This window comes from Danio rerio, chromosome 23 (genome assembly GCF_052040795.2).
Source record: "Danio rerio strain M-AB ecotype USA chromosome 23, GRCz13ab, whole genome shotgun sequence".
In the NCBI taxonomy this organism is placed as follows: domain Eukaryota; kingdom Metazoa; phylum Chordata; class Actinopteri; order Cypriniformes; family Danionidae; genus Danio; species Danio rerio.
Genome location: NC_141043.1, coordinates 6,890,001 through 6,914,468, shown reverse-complemented (window position 1 = coordinate 6,914,468; position 24,468 = coordinate 6,890,001). Strand labels below are relative to the sequence as shown.

The following is a 24,468-nucleotide window of genomic DNA, read 5'->3' as shown; positions in this document are numbered from 1 at the left end:
TGCAGTAATGTGCACCTTTCGTAAAGCTGCTTTAAAACACAATCTTTGAATATTTCGCTACACAAATAAACTTGAATTGAATATTATTTAACTCATTGCTAGCATGTTTTTTTATATTTTGATATCTTTAACCTGTTGTAGGCATGTTTTAACATATTGCTAGAAGGTTTTACTCCCCAATATAATGTTGCTAGCATTTGTTTATATAGAATTTAACTTTATTTAACACGTTGCTGGCATGTTATAGAATTTTGACATCTTTAACCTGTTGTGGGCATTTTTTAACATATTGCTAGAGGGTTTTACTCCCTAATGTTATGTTGCTAGCGTGTTATTTATCATAGTTTAACATTATTTAACACATTGATAGCATGTTATAGAATTTTGCCATCTTTAACCTGTTGTGGGCATGTTTTAACATATTGCTAGAGGGTTTTAATCCCTAATGTTATGTTGCTAGCATGTTATTTATCATAATTTAACATTATTTAACACATTGCTAGCATGTTTTAGAACTTTGCCATCTTTAACCTGTTGGTTAAAGTACACATTACTTCTAGCAATGCTTTAAAACATACCTATAACATGTTAAATTTCAAAAACATGCTAGCAACATGATATTGAGGAGTACGATAATACCATGTTGCGAGTATGTTTTTAGACATTGTTAGCATGATATGTTTAGCATGTTGTCTATCTTATACGAGCAAGGTCATTATTATTAACAGTTGAATTATATATTATAAAGTAAAATAAACAAAGTGAGGGCAATGTTAAATTTTATTTAGTTTAACTTGATGTCCTAAAAATATTATATTAAAAATAATATATTTATACAACTCATGTTTTTTGTAACTAACCTGAATTACTGATTTAAAGGATCTGAAGGCCTTTCAGCTATGCACATGTAAGCAGAGACCTAGTGAAAGTGTATATGATGCCCTCTTGTGGGAAACACGTGCACTTGCATATCAGAGAAATCTCAGTGCAAGTGCCTTCATATAATTCTAACAGAAAACTGAATTTATATATATATATATATATATATAAAAAAAACACACATACTCCGCTCTACATGTATAAATTTATTTCTTAAATTAACTTACAAACCTGACGAACTCTTTGTCTTAAATAGTGCATTAAAATGGAAAAGGACAACCAGTGCGTAACAAAACCTGAGATAAATAGACACACATCATGTGACTATATTTAAATATATAAATACACACCACACATTAATGAATAATAAATATCTGAATAAATAGCAATATGACAAATAAATAAAGATTTACGCAATGAATAAATAAACTCTTTCTTAAATATAGAATAAATAACTTGTGTGCAACTCGTGGATATCTAGGAACTATTCAGAGAACAATTTCCCCGTTGAGCTCATCAATATTAAATGATATGCCACCGGAGCGGGGCCCACAGCTATATAAAGTAAAGCTCGCAGCAGTGGGTATCTCTTACTGGACCGGCTTTTATTCTCCCGAACAAAGACTTGCCGAGTGGAAACTGCTTCTAGATCAGTGCAGACGTGTATGATCTGGGTTTAGAGGTCTTGGTGAAAGTCTCCATGCTCTGGTGTTTTGCTGTGGCCCTCTGGATGCCAGGAGACGAGGCGCTGGTAGCGCTCCTGACGCTGCTGGTCCGGGTCGATGTTCACCCACACACTTCCTGTCCATTTAAAGCCTCGTGTGACTAAGCAGTCGCCGTGCAGGGAGAATTCATCCAGCTCTCCGACCCAACCTGATTGAAAGAAAAATGGAGAACAATGGGGAGTTCGTTTATATTCATTGTGCGCTGGAATAATAATACATTTTAATGTTTTTAAAAGAAACTGCTCAGATACTGATTTAAATACAGCTGAAACAGTAATGTTAACAAATATAACATTTGAAAATAACCGTTTTATTGTTAAATACACTCACTGGCCACTTTATTAGGTACTCCTGTCCAACTGCTTGTTAAAGGGTCACGAAACACCAAAACACATTTTTTGAGCTGTTGACAGTCGTATATGTGTCCCACACTGCTAAAAACACTATTAGGACACCTATATTTCACTAAAAAGTGTAAATTGGTTGTTTTTGCGTTATTTCAAGCAAATTCGTACTTCCGGTTTGAAACGAATTTTTGAAGCTGCGTCACGGCCATGACATAATAGCGTGTATTCCAGCGTGCAGACTGGACGTCTGTGCCAGAGTGAGTCTTATTACGTCTGACAGTGTGATGCATTAATGCATAAGTAAGGCTTGGCTCAAACCAATCAGCGCGCTCTATTGTGCAACTTCATTAATATTCATTACTGTCACAGTGTTTACACGACAGAGACGCCACGTTGTGTTGGCAAAACAAGCGTGAAGTGTTGCTTTTATAGTTTGCTGCCGTTAAGTTTTGTTTTCATTTTCTCTCTGTGAGAGCTCAGACTCACGTGTGAATTACAGTGTACGCGACGCTCGACAACAATAACTTGCGTGTCTAAGGAGGAACATTGTTTACCTGAGAGCTGTTCTCATCTGCAAACGCTGAGATCCGGATTCGCTTGTAGTATTCTCTTCATAAAGACGCGGCTCTAGTTGTTGGTGATTGTCCTGTCTCTACAGATTTGGTAAGTGAGCGACCAGTGCTCTTTGTTTATTCAGTTTGTTCGTATCGAACTAAGTTAACTATTGCACCGAGTGTAAACATGTTAGCACCACAACCAAACTTTAATCTCGTGTTGGGTTTTTACCGCATTTAGTGACCGGAATAACACACGCGAATTCCCTGAATCAAAAAGCTAAACTGCAGTTAAAGTCCAACATTTAATAATTTGGCAAATAATTCGACTACAGATGTCCATGTAGGTTAAACACCATCACTTTCTCCTCCGTGTTTATTTTGACTCTGAAACTCGCGCGTGCCCAAATAGACACTCCCACACCATCCCACTTTAGTTCCTCCGACACTCCCCCCTAAACAGAGCTGGACACGCCTACTTTTCTGACTTTTTCCAAAGTAGAGGTGGGAAAACACCCTGCTGAAACGAGGGGGTTTCATGGCCCTTTAACACAAATTTCTAACCAGCCAATGCATTTAGGCATGTAGACATGGTCAAGACGATCTGCTGCTGTTCAAACCGAACATCAGAATGGGGAAGAAAGGGGATTTAAGTGACTTTGAATGTGGCATGGTTGTTAGTGCAAGACGGGCTGGTCTGAGCATTTCAGAAACTGCTGAACTACTGGGATTTTCCCACACGACCATCTCTAGGGTTTACAGAGAATGGTCTGAAAAAGAGAAAATATCCAGTGAGCGGCAGGTCTGTGGGTGCTGATGCCTTGTTGATGCCAGAGGTCAGATGGCCAGACAAGGTGATAGAAAGACAACAGTAACTCAAATAACCACTCAAGGTATGTAAAAGAGCATCTCTGAATGCACAACACGTCCAACCTTGAGGCAGATGGCCTACAGCAGCAGAAGACCAAATGGGGTGCCACTCCTGTCAACTAAGATAAGGAAACTGAGGCTACAATTGGCACAGGCTCATCAAAATTGGATAATAGATGATTGGAAACCGTTGCCTGCTCTGATGAGTCTCGATTTTAGCTGCAATATCCAGATGTTAGGGTCAGATTTTGGCATCAACAGCATGAAAGTATGGATCGATCCTGCCTTGTATCAACTGTTCAGGCTGGTGGTGGTGGTGTAATGGTGTGGGGGATATTTTCTTGCCACTTTTTGGGCCCGTTAGTACCAATTGAGCATTGTGTCAACGCCACAGCCTACCCTATTGTTGCTGACCATGTCCATACCTTTATGACCACAGTGTACCCATCTTCTGATGGCCATTTCCAGCAGGACAACACACCATGTCATAAAGCGCTAATCATCTCAGACTGGTTTCTTGAACATGACAATGAGTTTACTGTACTCAAATGGCCTCCCCAGTCACCAGTTCTCAATCCAATAAAGCACTATTGGGATGTGGTGTAACGGGAGATTAGCATCTTGGACGCGCAGCTGACAAATCTATTATGTCAATATGGACCAAAATCTCTGAGGAATTTTCCAGTGCCTTGTTGAATCTATGCCATAAAGGATTAGCGCATTAGAAACATGTAAACATGAGTACATGTAAACAACATGTTAACATGGGTTTATGACAGTGGTCACCAAACTTATTCCTGGAGGTCCAGTGTCCTGCAGATTTTAGCTCCAACCCTAATCAAACACAACTGAACAAGCTAATCATGAGCTGCGTCCCAAATGGCACACTATGCACTCATGCACTATGTACTTATCCACTTACACACTCAACAGGATAGTATATGTATGTAGTGTCGTCCCAAATGGCACACTAATGTTTTTTACCTAGCGGAAATTCAAACCGTTTCCCTGATGATGTTTGACGGTCGCCAAATCAGTGAAGTAAACGACCGAATTATCAAATAATACCTGCCGTGAGTCTTACTGCATTCACCATCGGGAGGCGCTATAATCACTCTCGTAGGAGAATTTTGCTTTCACCATCCAAAATAAATAAAGTTATCCAACATGTGCGTCCGATAGCTCCACCCCTTGCACTACGTAGGCAAACCTGCGGTCGTTGAGTGCGTGAAGTGTCCATCATTCCACACTTCATTTTAGCGGCTGAATGAGTGCATCATCCGGGTAATTAAAGTGCACTTATTATTATTTAGAGTTTTCAGTGTAAACGCACTACTTACACTTTTTATACTACAAAATGGCATAGAAAAGTGCATAAGTATGCGATTTGGGACACAGCTAAGGTCTTACTAGGTATACTTGAAACACCCAGGCAGGTGTGTTGAGGCAATTTGGAGCTAAACCCTGCATGGCAGCGAACCTCCAGGAACGAGATTGGTGACTCCTGGTCTATGGAAACAAGTTAACACGAGTCCACAACCACAGCAGAACATATTTTAACCAATAATAATATTAAAACAGACCATTTCATGTGTAGTCCTGAGTAGCCTAGTAGCTAGGTTAATTGGTACGTGTGCTGAACCTTTTGACTACACTAGTTCAAATCCCGTTATTAAATAATTTTTTATATTTCTGGTTGTAACATGTTAGAATGTTTCAGAATGTTAGTAAAGTTGTAGCACAATTGTAAAATGTTGCATGGTGTCAATGTAAATATATATTGCTAGCTTGTATGCTTGTTGGCACTTAGCCTGCTTATAGCACCTTTCAATGTTTAACAAGCATTAAAAGGTTTTAACGCTAACATTGCTAACATTTTTAACATGGCTAAACATTAAAATGTAAAGCATGTTTTCTTAGCATGTGTATTACAATACTTACATAATTTAGCATGTTGTTAAGATGTTTTTAACGCTTAACATGTTGTTATTCCTATGCTAACATAAATTAGCATGTTTTTAAGATGTTACCAGCACGTTTATCATGTAGTTAACATGAATTAACATGATGCTAGCAAATACTTACAATGTGTTAACATGAAATAGCATGTTGCTACCATGTTTAACTTTGCTGCCCTGCTGAAAAATCCAGCTTAAACCAGCCTAGGTTGGTTGGCTGGTTTTAGCTGGTCGACCAAGCTGGTTTTAGAGGGGTTTTGGCTACTTTCATGGTGGTTTCCAGCCATTTCCAGCCTGGTCTTAGCTGGTTAGGCTGGGAGATGACCAGCTAAAACCAGCTTGACCAGCCTAGCCAATCGGGTAGTCCAGCCAAAACCAGCTACGTCCAACTTAAACCAAGCTGGTCAAGCTGGATTTAGCTGTTCATTTTCCAGCCTGACCAGCTAAGACCAGGGTGGAAATGGCTGAAAACCAGCCTGGAAATGGCAAAAATCCCTCTAAAACCAGGCTGGTCAACCAGCTAAAACCAGCCAACCAGCTCAGGCTGGTTTAAGCTGGATTTTTCAGCAGGGTGGTATGAATTAGCATGTTTGTTTGAAATATTTTCAAAAATTTTTAACAATGGTGCTAGTTGGATTACAAAGTTAAAGGGAAGTATGCGATAAAATGAATTCACCATTGCCATCTGAGAGGTGGTTGTACCACAGCAGAGCAGTTCCGGCTACGGGTTTGACCTTCAGATTGCCTTTATCACAATATTGCTGAGAGAGATCACCCAAGACCTGAAACACACACACACACACACACACACACACACACACACAGTTTTCAGGTGAAGCTGCAGTAACATCAAATGCCTAAGATAGACATCATATTTCAGGACCCTCTTCCTGTTCCTGCCTGGTCGCTACGGCAACAGAGCTCACCACCCTCTGTTGCCACAGAAACAGGGCACAACTCACCTCCTCCTCATAAGTCCGGTTGTCAGCGACGGGGAAGCTGGTTTCTCCTCCGCTATCCGCAGAGTTCAGATACAGCAAGACCGTCAGATATCTGTGAAGAAGACACTCTCGTATATCTGGTAATGTTTTAAACATTCAGTTCAATTAGGCACAATATCTTATCAGGAGTATACCTGCATGCCACCTGGTTGGAGGTGTTTGCTGCCAGATGTGTGTGGGTGCAGCTGTTGTCGGGGTGGGTGGGGCTGCTGTCGTGGTGGGCGTGGCTGAAGCCACCCTGCTCATAACGGACAACTTCCATTGCCTCGCTGAGATCGACCAATGAGGATGGCAGTCGTGTTAAACGGGTCACTCTGGAGAAAGATTGAATCATCGTCTGTGCTTTTTGTGTGTTTAAACTAGTTCTGTTTTGTGACATATAAGTCTAGTCAATAACCAGACATTTAGCAATTTTGCCCAAAGTTTGGTTAAGAAAGCAGAACAGAGGTCTGCATTCCCGCGGCTGTACTGCGGGAGCCGTGGGACCCAACCACATTTCTGTCGCGCAGGAATAAATTTCCGAATAAAGCACTAAGTCTGTAACAGGTTTAATTTTGGACGGGAGCAAGCAAGCACGCGCATGTATGTGTGAAAGAGACAGCATGATGCTGCGTTTAGCTTGTTTTTTGCTGTCTACGTGTGCGTGCGAATGAGAGAGCTCTCTCTCTCTGTGTGTGTGTGTGTGTGTGTGTGTGTGTGTGTGCGCGCGTGTGTGTCTGTGTGTGTGTAAGAATGAAAGAGAGAGTGAGACGCTGTCTGTGTGTGTGTGTCACTTGCTTGTGCTTGAGTGTGTGTGTGTTTATACAAACAGCGTGTTATAGGCTGTCTGTACTGTATAGCTGGGTGGTTTTCAGTTTTGTCCCCTGAAATCCGTTAGTGGGAACGGGCGCGGCGGGTAGAAAACGGGGCGGGGCGGGCAGCGAGACAACAAATGCTGAATATAAGCGGGAGCGGTCGGGTTCGGGCTAAAACCTGGCGGGTGCAGGATTCAAAATTTAGTCCAGCGCAGATCTCTAGAACAAACCATCTGCGGTGAACTGGGTCAAATGATAGTTCACTTAAAGTTTTAAATTCTCTCATCATCTACTCACAGGCTTGACTTGACCTTGACTTGTTTCAAACCAGTTTGATTTTTGTTGGTTCTATTAAACAAAAAGGTAATGATTCGCACTCGTCAAGTAATTGCTTCGTACTGTTTTTTTTCCTTCTTTGGGTAGTTTAAAAACACAAACGTTTTGGCACAATGCCTTCCTCAGTGTGTGATACAATCCTCTCACTCCATCCTTTAATCCCATAGTCAATTACAATGCGTCATTAGTTAGACGGCCACTCTCATTTTCATTTCATTATTCCAAGAATAACCACAAGGACAATTTACCTTCATATTTCAAACATTATTTCACAGAGAAATAGCGTAAAAATTATCATCATTTGCCAAGTGTACATCAATACAATGAAAATCTGACAGATAACATTAAATAAAAAATAAAGAATAATACAATAAAGAAGTTTCTTTAAAAAATGCAAGCGCGCAGGGCACACTTTAGCACTCTACGCACTTGGTTCTATTAAACAAAATCAAAGTCCCTTTATAGCACGCCAAATCAGTCAGCGGCCATCTTTGAAACACCTCTTGGGCAGTATGCTCGGGCATTCTGTCTGTAAAGGGAAACATCAAATTCTCCAAAACTACCTGCCAAGCTTACGATTAGATTGCATATTAGGAATCGCCAATAAAGTTAAAGAACAGCTGTCTCTTTAGTTTCATTTCTAAAGGTTTCAATCACACAAAATCTGCAGAAACTCCCATCTGGTCTGAGCCCCTGCGCCGGAGAAACATTAGTTTATATTGTTTGCTGATTGACTCCTGTGCTAGTAGGCGGGGCTTCATTCACCTTTAACCCCTTTCACACATACAGACCTTTCCGGAAAATTACCAGCAATTTTTTAGAAAGGTGTGTGTGTGAACGGCCCCTTTTTAAAAATACCGGTAAATTCGTCCTGGCTGTTTTCAGGAAAGAGAAGTTGTAACATTACCGGTAATTTGCCGGAATGCTGCACTGTGTGAACGCAGAAGGAAGATATCTGGAAAGAGCGCGTGCACGTCTGGAACGTGCTGACGTGAGACATCTGCTTTAGCCAATCAGAACAGCCAGACGCATTCACATCCGCACGGTTTACGAAAATAAAAGCCTTTGTATATTTTCCCAGACACATTTACCTGCTAGAAATTAGTCATATAACGTTTGTATGCTCATCTTAATGCCATCCGTGTAAATAATTATCGATAAGATGCTTATGATAAGCCGTTGTTTAACTTCAAGCTTTGCGTGTGGCCGTGAAACAGCCCGCGAGCGCCAGCACACACACATATCATGTACATCTCGACATGTGAAAGTGTTTCTCTATATGTTTTCATCGAAGTTTTTCACAATGCTGATCCATCCATAGAGTTTGTGATGTAGTCCAATGTTTACAAATACAAGCGCAGCCGTTTAGAACTCATTTCTGGTTAATGATGTCAGAATTTACCGGTATTTTGGGATGGATGTGTGAATGCTCTTTTCTGGAAAAATTTTGTAATGTCCTCGTCTGTGTGAACAGCACTTTTTTGAATTCACCGGTAAAGTCGTTCCGGAAATTTTCCATATATTTACCGGTATCACTGTGTGAAAGGGGCTATTGATCGTTACACTTTTCCCCATACAAAACTATACAAATGGCATGCCTTGTGTATTCTAGAGTCTTTGACAAAATATTTTTGTTGTGTTCTATAACGGAACTAAAAATTTACTCAATTTGATACAAGAGTCCAAAACAAAACTCTTATCTTGTTAGTACAACAGAAGTGTACAGATTGAAAAAAAACACAACAAAGTTTCAACTGTCTTGGCAGCAGAAAGGCACTGGAATGGCATTGGATTGATATGAGGTGAGTAAATATTGACAGAATTGCAACTTAGTACTGTGGTCTGCTGTGACAGATTGAACAAAGCCCTGAGCGTTACTCTCTTTTCCAGCCTTCAGCATGCATTACCTGTTCCTGACGCTCTTCAGCAGGTGGTGTGTGCCCTCTCCAAGGTACAGTCGTGTGTGTGTGCTTCTCTGTCTGACCTTGGTGTGTCCGTCCAGGCCTTGAGCAGCGCCGCTGTAACGCAGCACTCCTCCACTCACACGCTTAAACTCCTGCAGAGACAAAACTCCTGCAAACACACATCAATACAAGTCAGCTGCGGCTTCACTGTAGAATAGTAGGAATAATATCACATTCCTATAAGTTTGCTAGGGTATTGCTAAGGTGTTCTAAACCTTTTTAAAGGGGGCCTATTATCCCTATTTTTACAAGATGCAAAACAAGTCTCTGATGTCCCTTGAGTGTGTATGTAAAGTTTAAGCTCCATATATTTCACAAATACTGTTTTATAACTCTTTAAAGCTGCCCCTTTTAGGCTTTGATCCCACTTGTGCCATTTTGGTGACTGTCGCTTTAAATTTAAATGACATTGTGCACTTTTCAAACGAGGGTGGAGCTACAAATGCCTTTGTATCAGCATAGTGGCAGATTCAAAAACAAGATTAACATCCTATGTTAATGAGGGAGAGATCATCATTAATGGCGGGGCTCTACCCCTTGACAGGGCTCGAAATTGTGACCATTTTGGTCGCATATGCGCATGAAATTTTATTTATGCGACCTCAAAATATATTTGGGAGCATTAGTGTGAGTGCTTAAAATTGTTGTGTGCGACCAGTTTTTACTGCAAAATGTTCGCCACATGCGCGGATTCGGATTCACGCAGAATGCATCTCTAAGCTCTTTGTCTGCACTTGAAATGCGAAATGCATTGCTTGGGAATGGTTTTAAACAGCTGTCATGTCAACTTGCTGCAGTAAACAAAGCCAGGTCCGAAATGCTTGCCCCGCCTTCCCGCTCTTCTTATTGGCCCACCACTGCTCTAGCGCTGAAATATCAGCTGTCAATCACTCAGTCAGTGCCTTCTGGCTTGGGATGACAGAGAAAGCTACTACCGCAAAAAACTGTAAAGCGCTGAAGATGAGAATGAAGATAACACTGACAGATTTTGTTTTAAAAACCATGGCATCTAAAGTTATAAATAATGACACATCTTACAAGTGACCATGTGCTGAATGTTAATCCAACATCTACACTTTTCCAAGAGTGGATAAAAGACTTCCTTCAAGCGGTCCGTGTATGCTTTGGTCACTCAGTTATGTTATAAAAATGTATTTTCTTGTGATAACGGGATTTCGTTGAGACATATTTTCCTCTCGCTTGCATATATATATATATATATATATATATATATATATATATATATATATATATATATATATATATATATATATATATATATATATATATATATATATATATATATATATATATATATATTTGTTTTTGCTTGTTAGTTTGATTAGTGTTGATTTCAAATGAAATAAATTTGTTTGCATAAAACTTGTAGTAACGGTGCTTATAATTGGTGGGTGCGACTAAATTTTGGCTGATGCGCCTAAATTTTTAAAGTTAGTAGCACCGGTGCCACCAAACAAAAAGGTTAATTTCGAGCCCTGTCTGATGACATGTACAAAAAGGAAAAAGTCAATCAAAGTGTTTCTGCAGAATGTTTTTGGCAAGTGTGATTACAAAAAAAATTATTCCCATTTTTACCATTAGAAGCTGGTTGTGTTCACAGACTGTTGCCAGTTTTATTATTATTATTATTTACAAAAGAAAAAATATATACTGTACATTAGCAGCAAATACATTAGCAAACAGTTCAGCTTATTAAAATTAATAGCTGTTATAATGAAATAGAATCAAGCTATCAAATCTCATTAGCCGTTTCCTCACTGTATAACTTACACATTCTGATTAAAGAGCAAACAACGAATTTCTTTTTTATTTAGATTTTTTCGTTTGATTACATTAAATAACAGGTCTCACTTTAAAAATGCACACATCTAACAATATAATGAAGGCATTCGACTGCTTTCCTAACTTTTTATGCTCATTTAAGATGAAATTAGTTGTGTTTGAAAAAAAAAAAGACACCAAGATCGACATCTTTAGATATTATTATTATTAATTATGTGTATATGTCTGTTTAAACACGCACCCAAAAGCCAGACTTTCGCTCCGCTTCAAATCGCGTATACAGAGTCCGTTTGGGAAACAGAGTCTATTTAACACTATGGAGCGCGTCAGCTGACAGACATGCACCATTATATGACTGTTTTGAGGATTGCATAGGAGCGGAGACGTCACCTGTAATGAAAAGGAAAGGGAATCGCGCCATTTTTACATTTATTTCAGAGTGTTTTCGTGCCTTAAACACAGCGAAAGCACAGTATAGTCTCACACTTAAGAGCAAGGGGCGGCCCCTGGTAGTTTGGCGGTATGGGTTGCGTATGGGAGGCTCGACTCTTTAAATGTTTCTTGCCACCCTTTGAAAATACGAGAGAAATACTGGAAAATACATTTACGGGATCATAGCTGTAACATGGGGAGTGACACAGACAACTGAAGTAGGGTCCACGTGCTGGTTTATTGTAGTCAAGCAAGCAACGGTCAACACAGGTGCAAACAGATGTATAAAGGAAGTCCAAAATCATAGTCAAAAGTATCAGGCAAGAGGTCAAAAGTCAGGCGGCAGACAGGGACAAAAAGGCTAAGGTCAAAACACGGTAAAACAAGACAAGGATAACGCGTTGTAATGTCACTATACAGATGAACAAGACTCGGCAAAGGAAGTGAGCGTGTGTGCTGCTTAAATAGTGTGTGTAATCTTCGACAATCTTCAGGTGGTGCGAGTGTAATCAGTCTAAATGAGGAAGCATGTGCGTGTGGGCAAAGTGCATGTATGAAGTTGTAGTCCATGAACTGGCAGATTTGTAGTTTGTACGAGTGAGAATGTGTTCCAGCGACCTCTGGTGGTTAGATATCGCTGTTGTTTGTGACAATAGCGGAACAGAACTGTAAAATACGGGAGAATCCTGGGAAAAGCCAGAGGGTTGACAGGCATGGTTTGGTTGGAAGCTTGATTCCGCGGCTCCGCCTCTGGCTTCATCTGGTAGTCCCTTCTGCGCATGCCCAGGCTCCAATCGAGTGGAGGAACTATGACGTCAATTTGAATGCAAAAACCCGGAAACGAGTTAGCATTTTAGCAGTTCCGGTTCCCTAATCCCAAAGTCAATGGGTTTTTTAAATGGGATTTCAGTAAAATCGCTTAAATAAGGTTAGTGGCTAACACAAACTCAAGATACTTTCACGTTTTGTTCTACGACATAAAACACATCAGTTACATCACACTCTTCATTTTTTAAATTGGTTACGCTTCTTTAAATAGACGGTTGCTATCAAGTTGCTAAATGGGACTACAGGCTTGTCGTAGACATTATACGTCATCGAGCTGAACGCATCTGAACGCTTGTGTTGGACATTTGGATTAGTCTGTTATTTAGGTATTTTCATGAATATTATTTTATAGTTTGTAGTATTATTCTAATTGGGAATTCAGATTGTGTGTAGATAATTCCTTCACTTGTAAAGGCTGTCGAGACAGATTCATTTGTTAATCATTTATTTTAATAAACATTATTATGAAGATCCTGCTTACCAGTGCAGCCTTTCTCTGTCCTGCTCTCAGTAATGCAAACGTGTGAATAAATGTTTAAAAATACATGCCTGTTAACTGTTATTTTTACGTGATCAAGTGATTTTTTTGGTCTTTTTTTCTTCATCTGAACACATTTAACTCGGTCATAACTGCAATATTTACACTCCTCCATAAAATGTACAGCAGATGTGACTGTATGGGCTGCTTTTCGCTGTACTCCAAAAAAAGGAATGCTCTGTGTGCATGATGGCAGGCATTTGATAGACTTGTTCCTCCTCACGCCTCATTTCTGTCGTCTGTTAAGGTAAGCATGCTGTGTGCGCGCGAGCGATACACTTATTTAAACATGTCTCATGATAATACTGTAGGCAGATTTATACACACAGTTTTAAAACTTTTAGAACAACCTTAAAGCAAAACAGACGTATTTCCCACGTAAAAACGATCCAATAGGCACATAGGTCTATGTGTTTTTGTGTATTTATTTGTTTACAATACATAGCATGGATTATAATATAATAAACAGAGAGATTAGCTCTTTGTCATGGACAATATTTCTAAAAATAAGCTTGATAAGTTGTCTGTATCAGGGTAGTGCTGACGTCAGACGAGCGCCCCGAGGGCGCTGTAGTCCGTTTATAGCCTAATGTTAGCTTTTCAATTCTAGCGTTCGTATTTAAGATCCAAAAGTGCTCAAAGTTGTATTTATGTGTGAGGATTATCCGGCTGGAGAAAACGTGTAAGTATAATGAACAGTGTTTGAACACAGAGCTTATTATTTGCAATCTTCGAAAAGCCTATGGGAAAATCCCATTGGGATTTTCACGAGGGAACCAGTTTTATGCTAGCAGATTAGCTAGCATAAAGTAGATTAGCCTACAAAGTGACGTCATAGTTCCTCCACTCTATTTCAGCAGTCTTTTGCGACAGTTTGTGCCCGTCATGAGGTGTTTTACCTTCAAAGCGTTCAACAGGAAAAGGAGCTGTTGCGTCGTCCATATTTTTTACAGTCGTAGGTCAAATTAAATTACACATCATGTATTAAAGGGATAGGTTACCCAAAAAACAACATTTACTCATCGTTTACTCACCCTTGTTCCCAATCTGTATGGTGTTTTTTTTTTTTTTTAAACACACAAGAGGAAATGGTGTGCTTGAATACTATAAATATGAGCAACAGCAATAGAGACGCTTGCCTGCGCAAATATCACAGATCAAATATTGTTGATGGCAGCATTACAATAGACCAGGCGAGAATAACAAGAATAGCATTTCTGTGTTTTTCTCCTTTATTCGCGGGTCAGTGGGTCTTCACTCTTTCCCCTCCGGAACCGAACCACAGCGGGATGCTCTCCAGACAATAGGGCAGGGGGGACCGGAAGAGGGGACGTTACCTCGGTGAGTCCGTATGCCAGGCGGATGTGTGTGTGTGTAAACCCCCCCATTAATGAGACTTTAATAGGATCCATCCGGAAGCTACTAGAAAACACTGCATGTCGTGTCATTGTATCAGACCCACCGCTCTCACACACGCACACACACTTCACTTACCAGAAGGGTTGGTCTCAAGCCCGGTGTGGATTTTCCGTAAATTGTATGAGCTCAGCCAAGATCCATCGGTGGAGTGGGAAAGACTCAAAATCTGCAGCAGAACAGATGCTTTAAGCTCCGGGAATTATCATGTTATTAATCTGTCTCAGTTCATCATATTCACACTCTCGCCATGAGAGGATAATTCACCCGTGTCATCTTTTAAAGGGATAGTTTGCCCAAAATTGAAAATCCCACCACCGTTTACTCATCATTGATTTGTTTGTCAGTGTTGTTATTGTTCTGCAATAGAAGATATTTTAAAGAATGTTGAAAACTGATAACCATTGATTTCCATAGTATTTGTTTTTCCTACTATGGATGTCGTGGCTAGCTCTTTTCAACATTCTTCAAAATATCTACTTTTTGCTATTTTGACAAATTATGACAACCAATCCATTGTGTATGGTGGCCAAGAGAGCTTAAACATGCAGCAAGTTAAAAAAGATCCAAACGGAAAAACACTAATAGACAGTAAAAACATCTCCGTCAATTTGACAACCAATGAAAACACAGAAATGTGCTGTAAATAATGCAGAGCACAACACAAATATGTTAGAGGAAGCCAAAAAGTGACAAACCCGGCTACTTCCTGTTTAGAGATGAGTTGAGTTTTTTTTGTTAATTTAAAACGTCCTGGTCATACGATTCCTTATTCTTTGTATATTTTTATCCCAAAATAATCAGACAAATTGCACAATTTACATTAAATGAAATGTTATTTTGTAAACAAACATAAACTGCATTCGGATTCATCCCTTTCTGGGCTCTGCGGACACATTTATTTTGTGGCCTGCACTATTTGTAGAGCATTTTCTATTTTCATGTGTTTTCTTAAAGGGATAGTTCACTCAAAATTGAAAATCTTGCCATCGTTTACTCATTATTGATTTGTTCCAAACCAGTTTAAGTTTTTTTTGTTCTGTTGAACACAAAAGATATTTTAAAGAATGTTGAAAACTGATAACCATTGATTTCCATAGTATTTGTTTTTCCTACTATGGATGTCGTGGCTAGCTCTTTTCAACATTCTTCAAAATATCTACTTTTTGCTATTTTGACAAATTATGACAACCAATAAATTGTGTATGGTGGCCAAGAGAGCTTAAACATGCAGCAAGTTAAAAAAGATCCAAATAGAAAACACTAATAGACAGTAAAAACATCTCCGTCAATTTGACAACAAATGCAAACACAGAAATAAATAATGCAGAGCACAACACAAATATGTTAGAGGAAGCCAAAAAGTGACAAACCCGGCTACTTCCTGTTTAGAGGTGAGTTGAGTTTTTTTTTTTTATTAAAACGTCCTGGTCATACGATTTCTTAATCTTTGTATATTTTTATCCCAAATAATCAGACAAATTGCACTATTAACATTAAATGAAATGTTATTTTGTAAACAAACATAAACTGCATTCGGATTCATGCCTTCTGGGCTCTGCGGACACATTTATTTTGTGGCCTGCACTATTTGTAGATCATTTTCTATTTGCATGTGTTTTCTTAAAGGGATAGTTCACCCAAAATTGAAAATCCCACCATCGTTTAAATTTTTTTGTTCTATTGAACACAAAGGAAGATATTTTATAGAATGTTGGATATCGAGAACTATTGATTTTCATAGCATTTGTTTTTCAAATATTGATGTTGTGGCTAGCACTTTACAACATTCTTCAAAATATCTACTTTTTGCTATTTTGACAAATTATGACAACCAATCCATTGTGTATGGTGGCCAAGAGAGCTTAAACATGCAGCAAGTTAAGAAAAGATCCAAACGGAAAAACACTAACTGTGAAAACATCTCCGTCAATTTGACAACAAATGAAAACACAGAAATGTGCTGTAAATAATGCAGAGCACAACACAAATATGTTAGAGGAAGCCAAAAAGTGACAAACCCGGCTGTTCCCTGTTAAGAGATGAGTTAAGTTGAGTTTTTTTTGTTAATTTAAAACGTCCTGGTCACACGATTCCTTATTCTTTGTATATTTTTATCCCGAAATAATCAGACAAATTGCACAATTTACATTAAATGAAATGTTATTTTGTAAACAAACGTAAACTGCATTCGGATTCATCCCTTTCTGGGCTCTGCTGACACATTTATTTTGTGGCCTGCACTATTTGTAGTGCATTTTGTACTTGTATCTTTCTTTCTTTCTTTCTTTCTTTCTTTCTTTCTTTCTTTCTTTCTTTCTTTCTTTCTATCTATCTATCATCTTTCTATCTATCTATCTATCTATCTATCTATCTATCTATCTATCTATCTATCTATCTATCTATCTATCTGTCCGTCAGTTCGTCCGTCCGTCCGTCCATCCATCCATCCATCCATCCATCCATCTATCTATCTATCTATCTATCTATCTATCTATCTATCTATCTATCTATCTATCTATCTATCTATCTATCTATCTATCTATCTATCTATCTAGCTATCACATCATGAACAGCATGTGTTTTCTTAAAGGTATAGTTCACCCAAAACCAAACATTCTGCCATCATCTACTTTGCGTTCACTTATTCCACACAGTACTACACAAAAGAAGATATTTTGAAGAAAGCTGTAACTGTATTTGTTTCTCCTATTATAAAAATCAATATTTTAAGGTTTTCAGCATTCTTTAAAAGATCTTCTTTTGTGTTCAACAGAATGAAGAAACTCCAAAAATTCGGAACCACTTGAGAAAATATACTCATCATTAGTGAGTTTATTTTCATTTTTGGGTGGACTATCCCACATTTGAGCTCTCTTGGTCACCGTAATGGTAATTTCCACCGACTTGATGAAGTTTGCAAACTATCTTCAATTCTGTTCCTCAAAAGAAATGAAGTCTTATAGGTTTGACATGACACAAGTTTTGAATAAATGATGACAGAATGTTCATTTTGGAGTGGACATCAGCAGTGATTGTGTAATGGTGACAGTGTCTGACCTCCTCCCTCTGCAGAAGGCCGTCCTGGTTGAGGTCAAGGAGGCTGAAGAGCTCGTCCTGAGTGAGCTGCTCCTCCTGGTCAGGATTGGTAAGAAGAGAGCTGTGGGTCAAACCCTTCAACTGCGCCAGCTGCATCACCACATTACTCTCCTCCACACTCAGGAATCCTGGGATCTCTGAGACAAAACAATATGCAGGTGTCGGTTTGTATATTGCATCCGATCGATAACAGGAAACCATCGTTCTTGAAAAGAATCCATTTTCAAATTCAGTAAGGATGCATTAAATTGATCAAAAGTGAGAGTGAATCTTTTTTATAATATTAAAATTGGTTCTCATCCAAATATATGCAGTTTTTTATTTATATTCATGTAAAAAAATGTTTCTAAAATGTCTAATTATTTCCACAAACACCAAACAACACATATATTATATTATATTATATTATATTATATTATATTATATTATATTATATTATATTATATTATATTATATTATATTATATTATATTATTATATTACTATATTATATTATTATATTACTATATTATATTATTATATTAGATTAGATTATTATATTATATCATGTTATAATATAATATATTATATTATATTAGATTATATTATATTATTTTATTATATTATATTATATTATATTAGATTATTATATTGTATTGTATTATATTATTATATTACATTCTATATTTTATTATATTATTATATTATATTATATTATTTTATATTATATTATATTATTATATTATATTATATTATATTATATTATATTATATTATATTATATTATATTATTTTATATTATATTAGATTATATTATATTATATTATTATTATATTATATTATTATATTATATTAAAATATTTTATATTATATTATATTATATTATATTATATTATATTATATTGTTTTATATTAGATTATATTAGATTAGATTTTTATTATATTAGATTATATAATATTATAAAACACTAATAAGATGTTTCTTAAGCTTTAAATCATATTTATTATGTTTATGAAAATTATGATAAAATGTATTTATGGTAAAATAATGCAGCCTTTGTGACCATACATACAGTGGTTTGAAAAATGTGTTCGCGACCTTACTGATTTCGTATTCTGTATCATGTTTATTACACATCTGTTGTGGTGAAATTTTAGCCCACTCATCTTCGCAGAATTATTGTAATTAAGCCACATTGGAGAGTTTTTAAGAATGAACTGCCATTTTAAGATAATCATCTCAATTGGATACAGGTCAGGACTTTGACTAGGCCACTCCAAAATCTTTATTTTGTTTTTTTTTCAGCCATTCAGAAGTGGACTTGCTGTTATGTTTTGGATCAATGTCCTGTTGCAGAACCCCAGTTCACTTCAGCTTGAGGTCACTAACAGATGGCCAGACCTTCTCTTTCAGGGTATTAGGTATAGTATCAGGTATCAGGGTAGGTGGATACCTAATCAATGAGTTAAACCTAAAATCCAAATAAGTCAAATTTGTGTTGAAAAAAATTCATACTGGTTTTGTGAACTGTATCAAAATAATGAATCATGAGTCATGTTCAAGCGTAAAGATTGAATTTTAGCTCTTTTTGAAGCTGAAATTGTAATGTTTTACAACAGGTCTTCCAGGTCCTGAAGCACCAAAGCAGCCCCAGAACAAAAATCAAACCCTCTTTCACACAGGGCTGTGTAGTTTTGTATCTTGTTTTTCCTTATTAATAATAACCTTCATTTACAAACTCCATGATGATATTTTTAATAATATTTCAATTTGTTTGATGATCTGAAACATTAAAATGTGACAAACATGCAAACAAAATATTAATAGGAAAAGGCAAACAATTTGTTACACCACTGTACATACACACACGTAAATGTGTGCGAACACGTACACGCACAGCTATCTTTATGAGGACATTGCTATCAGGAAACACTCACAGGAAACATTCAACACTTTTATTATTCCAAAATACCTAAATCTGTGTCATTTATGAGCTGTTTTCCTAAATATATAAACAAACTGTATAATAAATTCCCTTATAGCATCAAAAATGACAACATTTTAGTTTTGCTTGGACAAAATAGTACCTGTTTTAAATATAAACCATTTGGCAGTCAATATATATATATACTTGATAAAAATGTCATATTTGTATACTACACTGTAAAACCCAACAGTCAACTTTATTAAATTAAATGAGTGTAGTTAACTCAACATTTACAAAAAAAGTTGATTCTACTAATTTGAAAAGAGTTTTAAACTCAGTGTTGAAGGTAATGAGTTAAATAAATACCTCATTATTTCAACTTAAATAGGGTAAATTCACAGTACTCATATAGATTAGTTTTTTAACTAAAATTGTTTGTAGCGATCGGTTTCCTCAAATGGTTTGAGTTGCCCTAATTTATTGGGTTTTACAGTACTCAGAGTTCTCTTCATTTACTGTGCTCAAATTGCTTCGTTTACTCAAATAGATTAAGTTCACAGTACTTATTAGGTTTAGTTTTTAAACTAAATGGTAAACTTTTTGGGTTAAGGTTACCTTAGTTTAGTAAACTTGCATTTTACAAACAAATTTTTGCAAATTTTTAAACAGTTATGATCGATTGAATGCTCCATGTTTCCTCCATGACGATGGGTGGTGAGGCGAATGTCAGACGGTTGCTCTGTTCTTGCTCAGGTGTTGATTTACATGCAACTCTGAACAGTTAAAGCATCAGCAGATGATCCTAATGTGTTAAGCCTGTGTGTGTTTGATCTATTGTAGAAGTAAGTGTGTGTGTGAGAGAGGCAGACAGAGAGAATGTGAACATTATCAGATTAGACTGAAGGATTAAAGGATCACAGTCACACTAGGCAGTGCTAATCAACAGAACTGCAAACAAGTGTTAATGCAATCAATTCTCCTTTGGTGACAAGCATCATGACAAGCATCCTTGGTAAACGTGGAAGTGGGCAGTAAATCAGGACAGGTCAGTTTGAGGCCAGTTCCAGAAGCACATCTGCTGTGTAAAAAACTGTCTGTCTTCAGAAACAATATAGAAAAATAGTTTACCTTTTCATAATCACTTTAAAACAATTGACCATCTAAGCAGTTGACTTTAAAATGTTATAATATGTTCTTATTTTGAGGAACATCTGGTCTAAAGAGTTCTGTTTAAATGTCCAAATTAAATGTATTAAAAAAACAAGAATTTTAATTTATAGTAGATAATTAATTAATAAATAGTATATATTTATATTAACAATTTTCTATTTACTCAATTTACAGTTAAACATACCAATGTTATAAATTATACGAGGAATATAATAATTAAAAAAAAAATGTTTAAAATGTTATTTTGAGAAGATATAATTATTTCATAAGTTTCGGATGGATGGATGGATGAATGGATGGATGGATGGATGGATGGATATAAGGATGGGCGGATGGACGGACGGACGGACAGACAGATAGATGGATAGACAGATGTTTGGATGGATGAATGGATAGATGGGTGGATGGATGGATGGACGGACGGGCAGATGGACGGATAGATGGAGAGATAGATATTTGGATGGATGGATGGATGAAAAGTTAGATGGATGGATGGATGGATAGATAGATGGATGATAGATAGATATTTGGATGGATGGATGGATGGATGGATGGATGGATGGATGGATGGATGGATGGATGGATGGATGGATGGATGGGCGGATGGACGGACGAACGGACAGACGGATAGATGGATAGACAGATGTTTGGATGGATGAATGGATAGATGAATGGATGGACGGACGGGCAGATGGACGGATAGATGGAGAGATAGATATTTGGATGGATGGATGGATGGATGAAAAGTTAGATGGATGGATGGATAGATGGATATTTGTATAGTTGGATGGATGGATGGATGGATGGATGGATGGATGGATGGATGGATGGATGGATGGATGGATGGATGGATGGGCAGACGGACGGATAGATGGATAAATATATATTTGGATGATGGATGGATAGATAGATAGATAGATAGATAGATAGATAGATAGATAGATAGATAGATAGATAGATAGATAGATAGATAGATAGATAGATAGATAGATAGATAGATAGATAGATAGATATTTGGATGGATGGATGGATGGATGGATAGATATTTGGAAGAATGGATGGATAGAAAGATGGATGGGTGGATGGATGGATATTTGTATAGTTGGATGGATGGATGGAAGGATAGATATTTGGAAGAATGTATGGATAGAAGGATGGACGTACAGACGGATGTACGTACGGACGGACGGACGGACTGACAGACAGACAGACAGACAGACAGACAGACAGACAGACAGACAGACAGACAGACAGACAGACAGACAGACAGACAGACAGACAGACAGACAGACAGATAGATAGATAGATAGATAGATAGATAGATAGATAGATAGATAGATAGATAGATAGATAGATAGATAGATAGATAGATAGATAGATTAGGGTTAGTTAAAGTTAAGAGTTAAGTAAGTTAAGAATTAAAACTATAATGATGATATTATTATATAATCTGAGTAATGGTCACATTAGTAAATGGCTAAGACTGTGAGCAGTGGCCACTGAGATGGCAAAAATAATGAATTGTGCCCATCCTCCTCTCTGAGACTCATGGTATTGCCTGACCTATTGAGAGTGTTAATGAGACTGTGCCATTAATGTGTTCCGGCGGGGGCCATTGTTTTTTCTGGGATGGGTGAGAGTGCTCAGTGACTTAGATTACTGTATATAGGTTTCATCGCCTTTGTTCAAGCACTATTCAAATGCAGATAATGCATAAGCATATAGAGACGCGCGCTCTTCATAAAGCCCTTCCACATGGTTAGAGATGCGGTGGCTCTACTCATTAGATGGGCTGAGGGGAAGGAACGGGTCCTGGGAATGGAGCGGACAGGAAGTGAGGGCCATTTCTGGGGTGGACATTGTGTAGAGCTCCCAGCAGGAGAAGAACAACTCCTCAGCATCACACACACGCACAGACGCCACTCCAGCCCTCTCACACTTACACACTTCCTTTCACACACCTCTGTCACAGCCAGCCTCCCTAGATCTTCAGCTTTACAGTCACCCTGTCTGAACCCTCTCAAAACCCACACACACATTAATAACACAGATCTGTTTATGTTTCTAGAACTAACTATATATCAAATCAGGATATATCCATCAATTCGCGGTCAACCATCTATCAAAAACATTTATCTATCCTGTACAAATGCATCTAATCATGAATCTATCCAACTGTCTGTCTAATCAACTGTTTATTTACCCAACTCAAAATCATCTGTCTATCCATTTATCTATCAAGCCATTTATTTTTCTATATATAAATTGGTCAATCCAACATTTAAAAACCACTAAAATATGTATCTATCCAACCATTGGCTCTGGTAAACATCATTTGGGAAATATTTAAAAAAGAAAAAAAAAAATCAAAAGGGGCTAAAAATTCTGACTTCAACTATATATATATATATATATATATATATATATATATATATATATATATATATATATACATACACACAGTTTTATGACTACAGACCTGTTGCCTTAACATCTGTGGCCATATGGTGCAGATACAACAACCTGGAGCTGAACATGCTCAAAACAGTGGAGATGATAGTGGACTTCAGGAGAAACCCCCCTGCACTCCCACTACTCACCAACATGAACAACTCAGGATCTGAAGTAGGACATTCACATAGACTCTATTCAGGTCCGGTGCATCCATAGAGGCAACCTAGGTGGCCGCCTAGGGTGGCAGAATAGAGAGGGCGGCGTCCCCGAAACTACCCTCGCCACCTACGCCCTCATCCGCGTCTAGGGTGGCAGAATAGAGAGAGCGGCGTCCCCGAAACTACCCTCGCCACCCGCGCCCACAGTTATATCCACGTCAAGGGCGGCAGAATAGAGAGGACGGCGTCCCCTAAACTACCCTCACCACCCGCGCCTCAGTTATATCCACGTCTAGGGTGGCAAAATATAGAGAGCGGCGTCCCTGAAACTACCCTCGCCACCCGCCCCTCAGTTATATCCGCATGTAGAACGGCAGAATAGAGAGAGCGGCGTCCCCGAAACTACCCTCGACACCCGTGCCTCAGTTACATCCACGTCTAGGGTGGCAGAATAAAGAAGCAGCAGAGACTGTACTTCCATCATCAGCTGTGGAAGTTCAACCTGACACAGGAGCTGCTCGTACAGTTCTACTCAGCTGTCATCCAATCCATCCTCTGCAATTCAATCATTCAGCTGCCAAAACCGACCTCCGTAGACTACAGCAAATAGCCTGGACTGCTGAACGAATCACTGGCACTACCCTTCCTACACTTTAAGAACTGTACTCTTCCAGAGTGAGTAAAAGGGCTCGCAAAATTACTCTGGACGCCTCGCACCCAGCACACTACCTGTTTGAACTTTTACCGTCTGATTGGTGCTTCAGAGCACCAAGCACAAAAAAACGCCAGAAACAGGAAAAGTTTCTTTCCTGAGGCCATCTACCTCAAAATTTTCCCCTACTGTGCTATAAACGTGCAAAACTTTCTCCATTCACATTTGTACACAGCATCTGATAAACTGTACATTTATAACAAATCTGTACATACAATTCAACATTCAGATTTTTTGACGAACTGCATCTCTGTTTAGTGTTTATTGTCTTTTTTTTTTTTCAAATTTATTTTGTGTTGTCACTTTTATGTACACTGGAAGCTTCTGTAGCCAAAACAAATTCCTTGGGCCCTATCGTACACCCAGCGCAATGCGGAGCAAGGCGCGACGCAATTGTTGTTTGCTAGTTTCAGCTCGGTGCAAGGGTTGTTTTGACATTTTACAGCACGCTGTTTAAATAGAAAATGCATTTGCCCTCGTATGTGCGCCCATAGGGGTTCTGGTCTAAAAAGGAGGCGTGTTAAG

At 38.0% G+C, this 24,468-nt stretch overlaps 1 protein-coding gene and 1 long non-coding RNA gene across 3 annotated transcripts in view; one reads left to right on the top strand and one right to left on the bottom strand.

Annotated features, from left to right (window-relative positions):
- Positions 1-370: 370 nt before the first annotated feature.
- Positions 371-17,055, top strand: LOC147838160 (uncharacterized). Its single transcript, XR_015523180.1, has 4 exons — positions 371-761; positions 11,384-11,670; positions 13,395-16,712; positions 17,022-17,055. It is a non-coding gene; the product is annotated as an uncharacterized LOC147838160 (long non-coding RNA).
- The window catches only part of p4htma (prolyl 4-hydroxylase, transmembrane a), a 40,846-nt gene continuing 17,443 nt past the window's right edge, over positions 1,066-24,468 (bottom strand). The window contains exons 3-9 of one of the 2 annotated variants that reach the window (XR_015522984.1): positions 17,506-17,681; positions 14,524-14,614; positions 7,043-9,537; positions 6,469-7,002; positions 6,296-6,386; positions 6,010-6,115; positions 1,066-1,752 (exon numbers count right to left, since the gene is read on the bottom strand). Coding sequence is in view for 1 of the 2 variants with exons in the window: in NM_001080691.1 (NP_001074160.1) it covers positions 1,556-1,752; positions 6,010-6,115; positions 6,296-6,386; positions 6,469-6,648; positions 9,372-9,537; positions 14,524-14,614; positions 17,506-17,681 (1,007 nt within the window). In the remaining variant the exon portion in view is untranslated. 2 annotated transcript variants of the gene reach the window in all.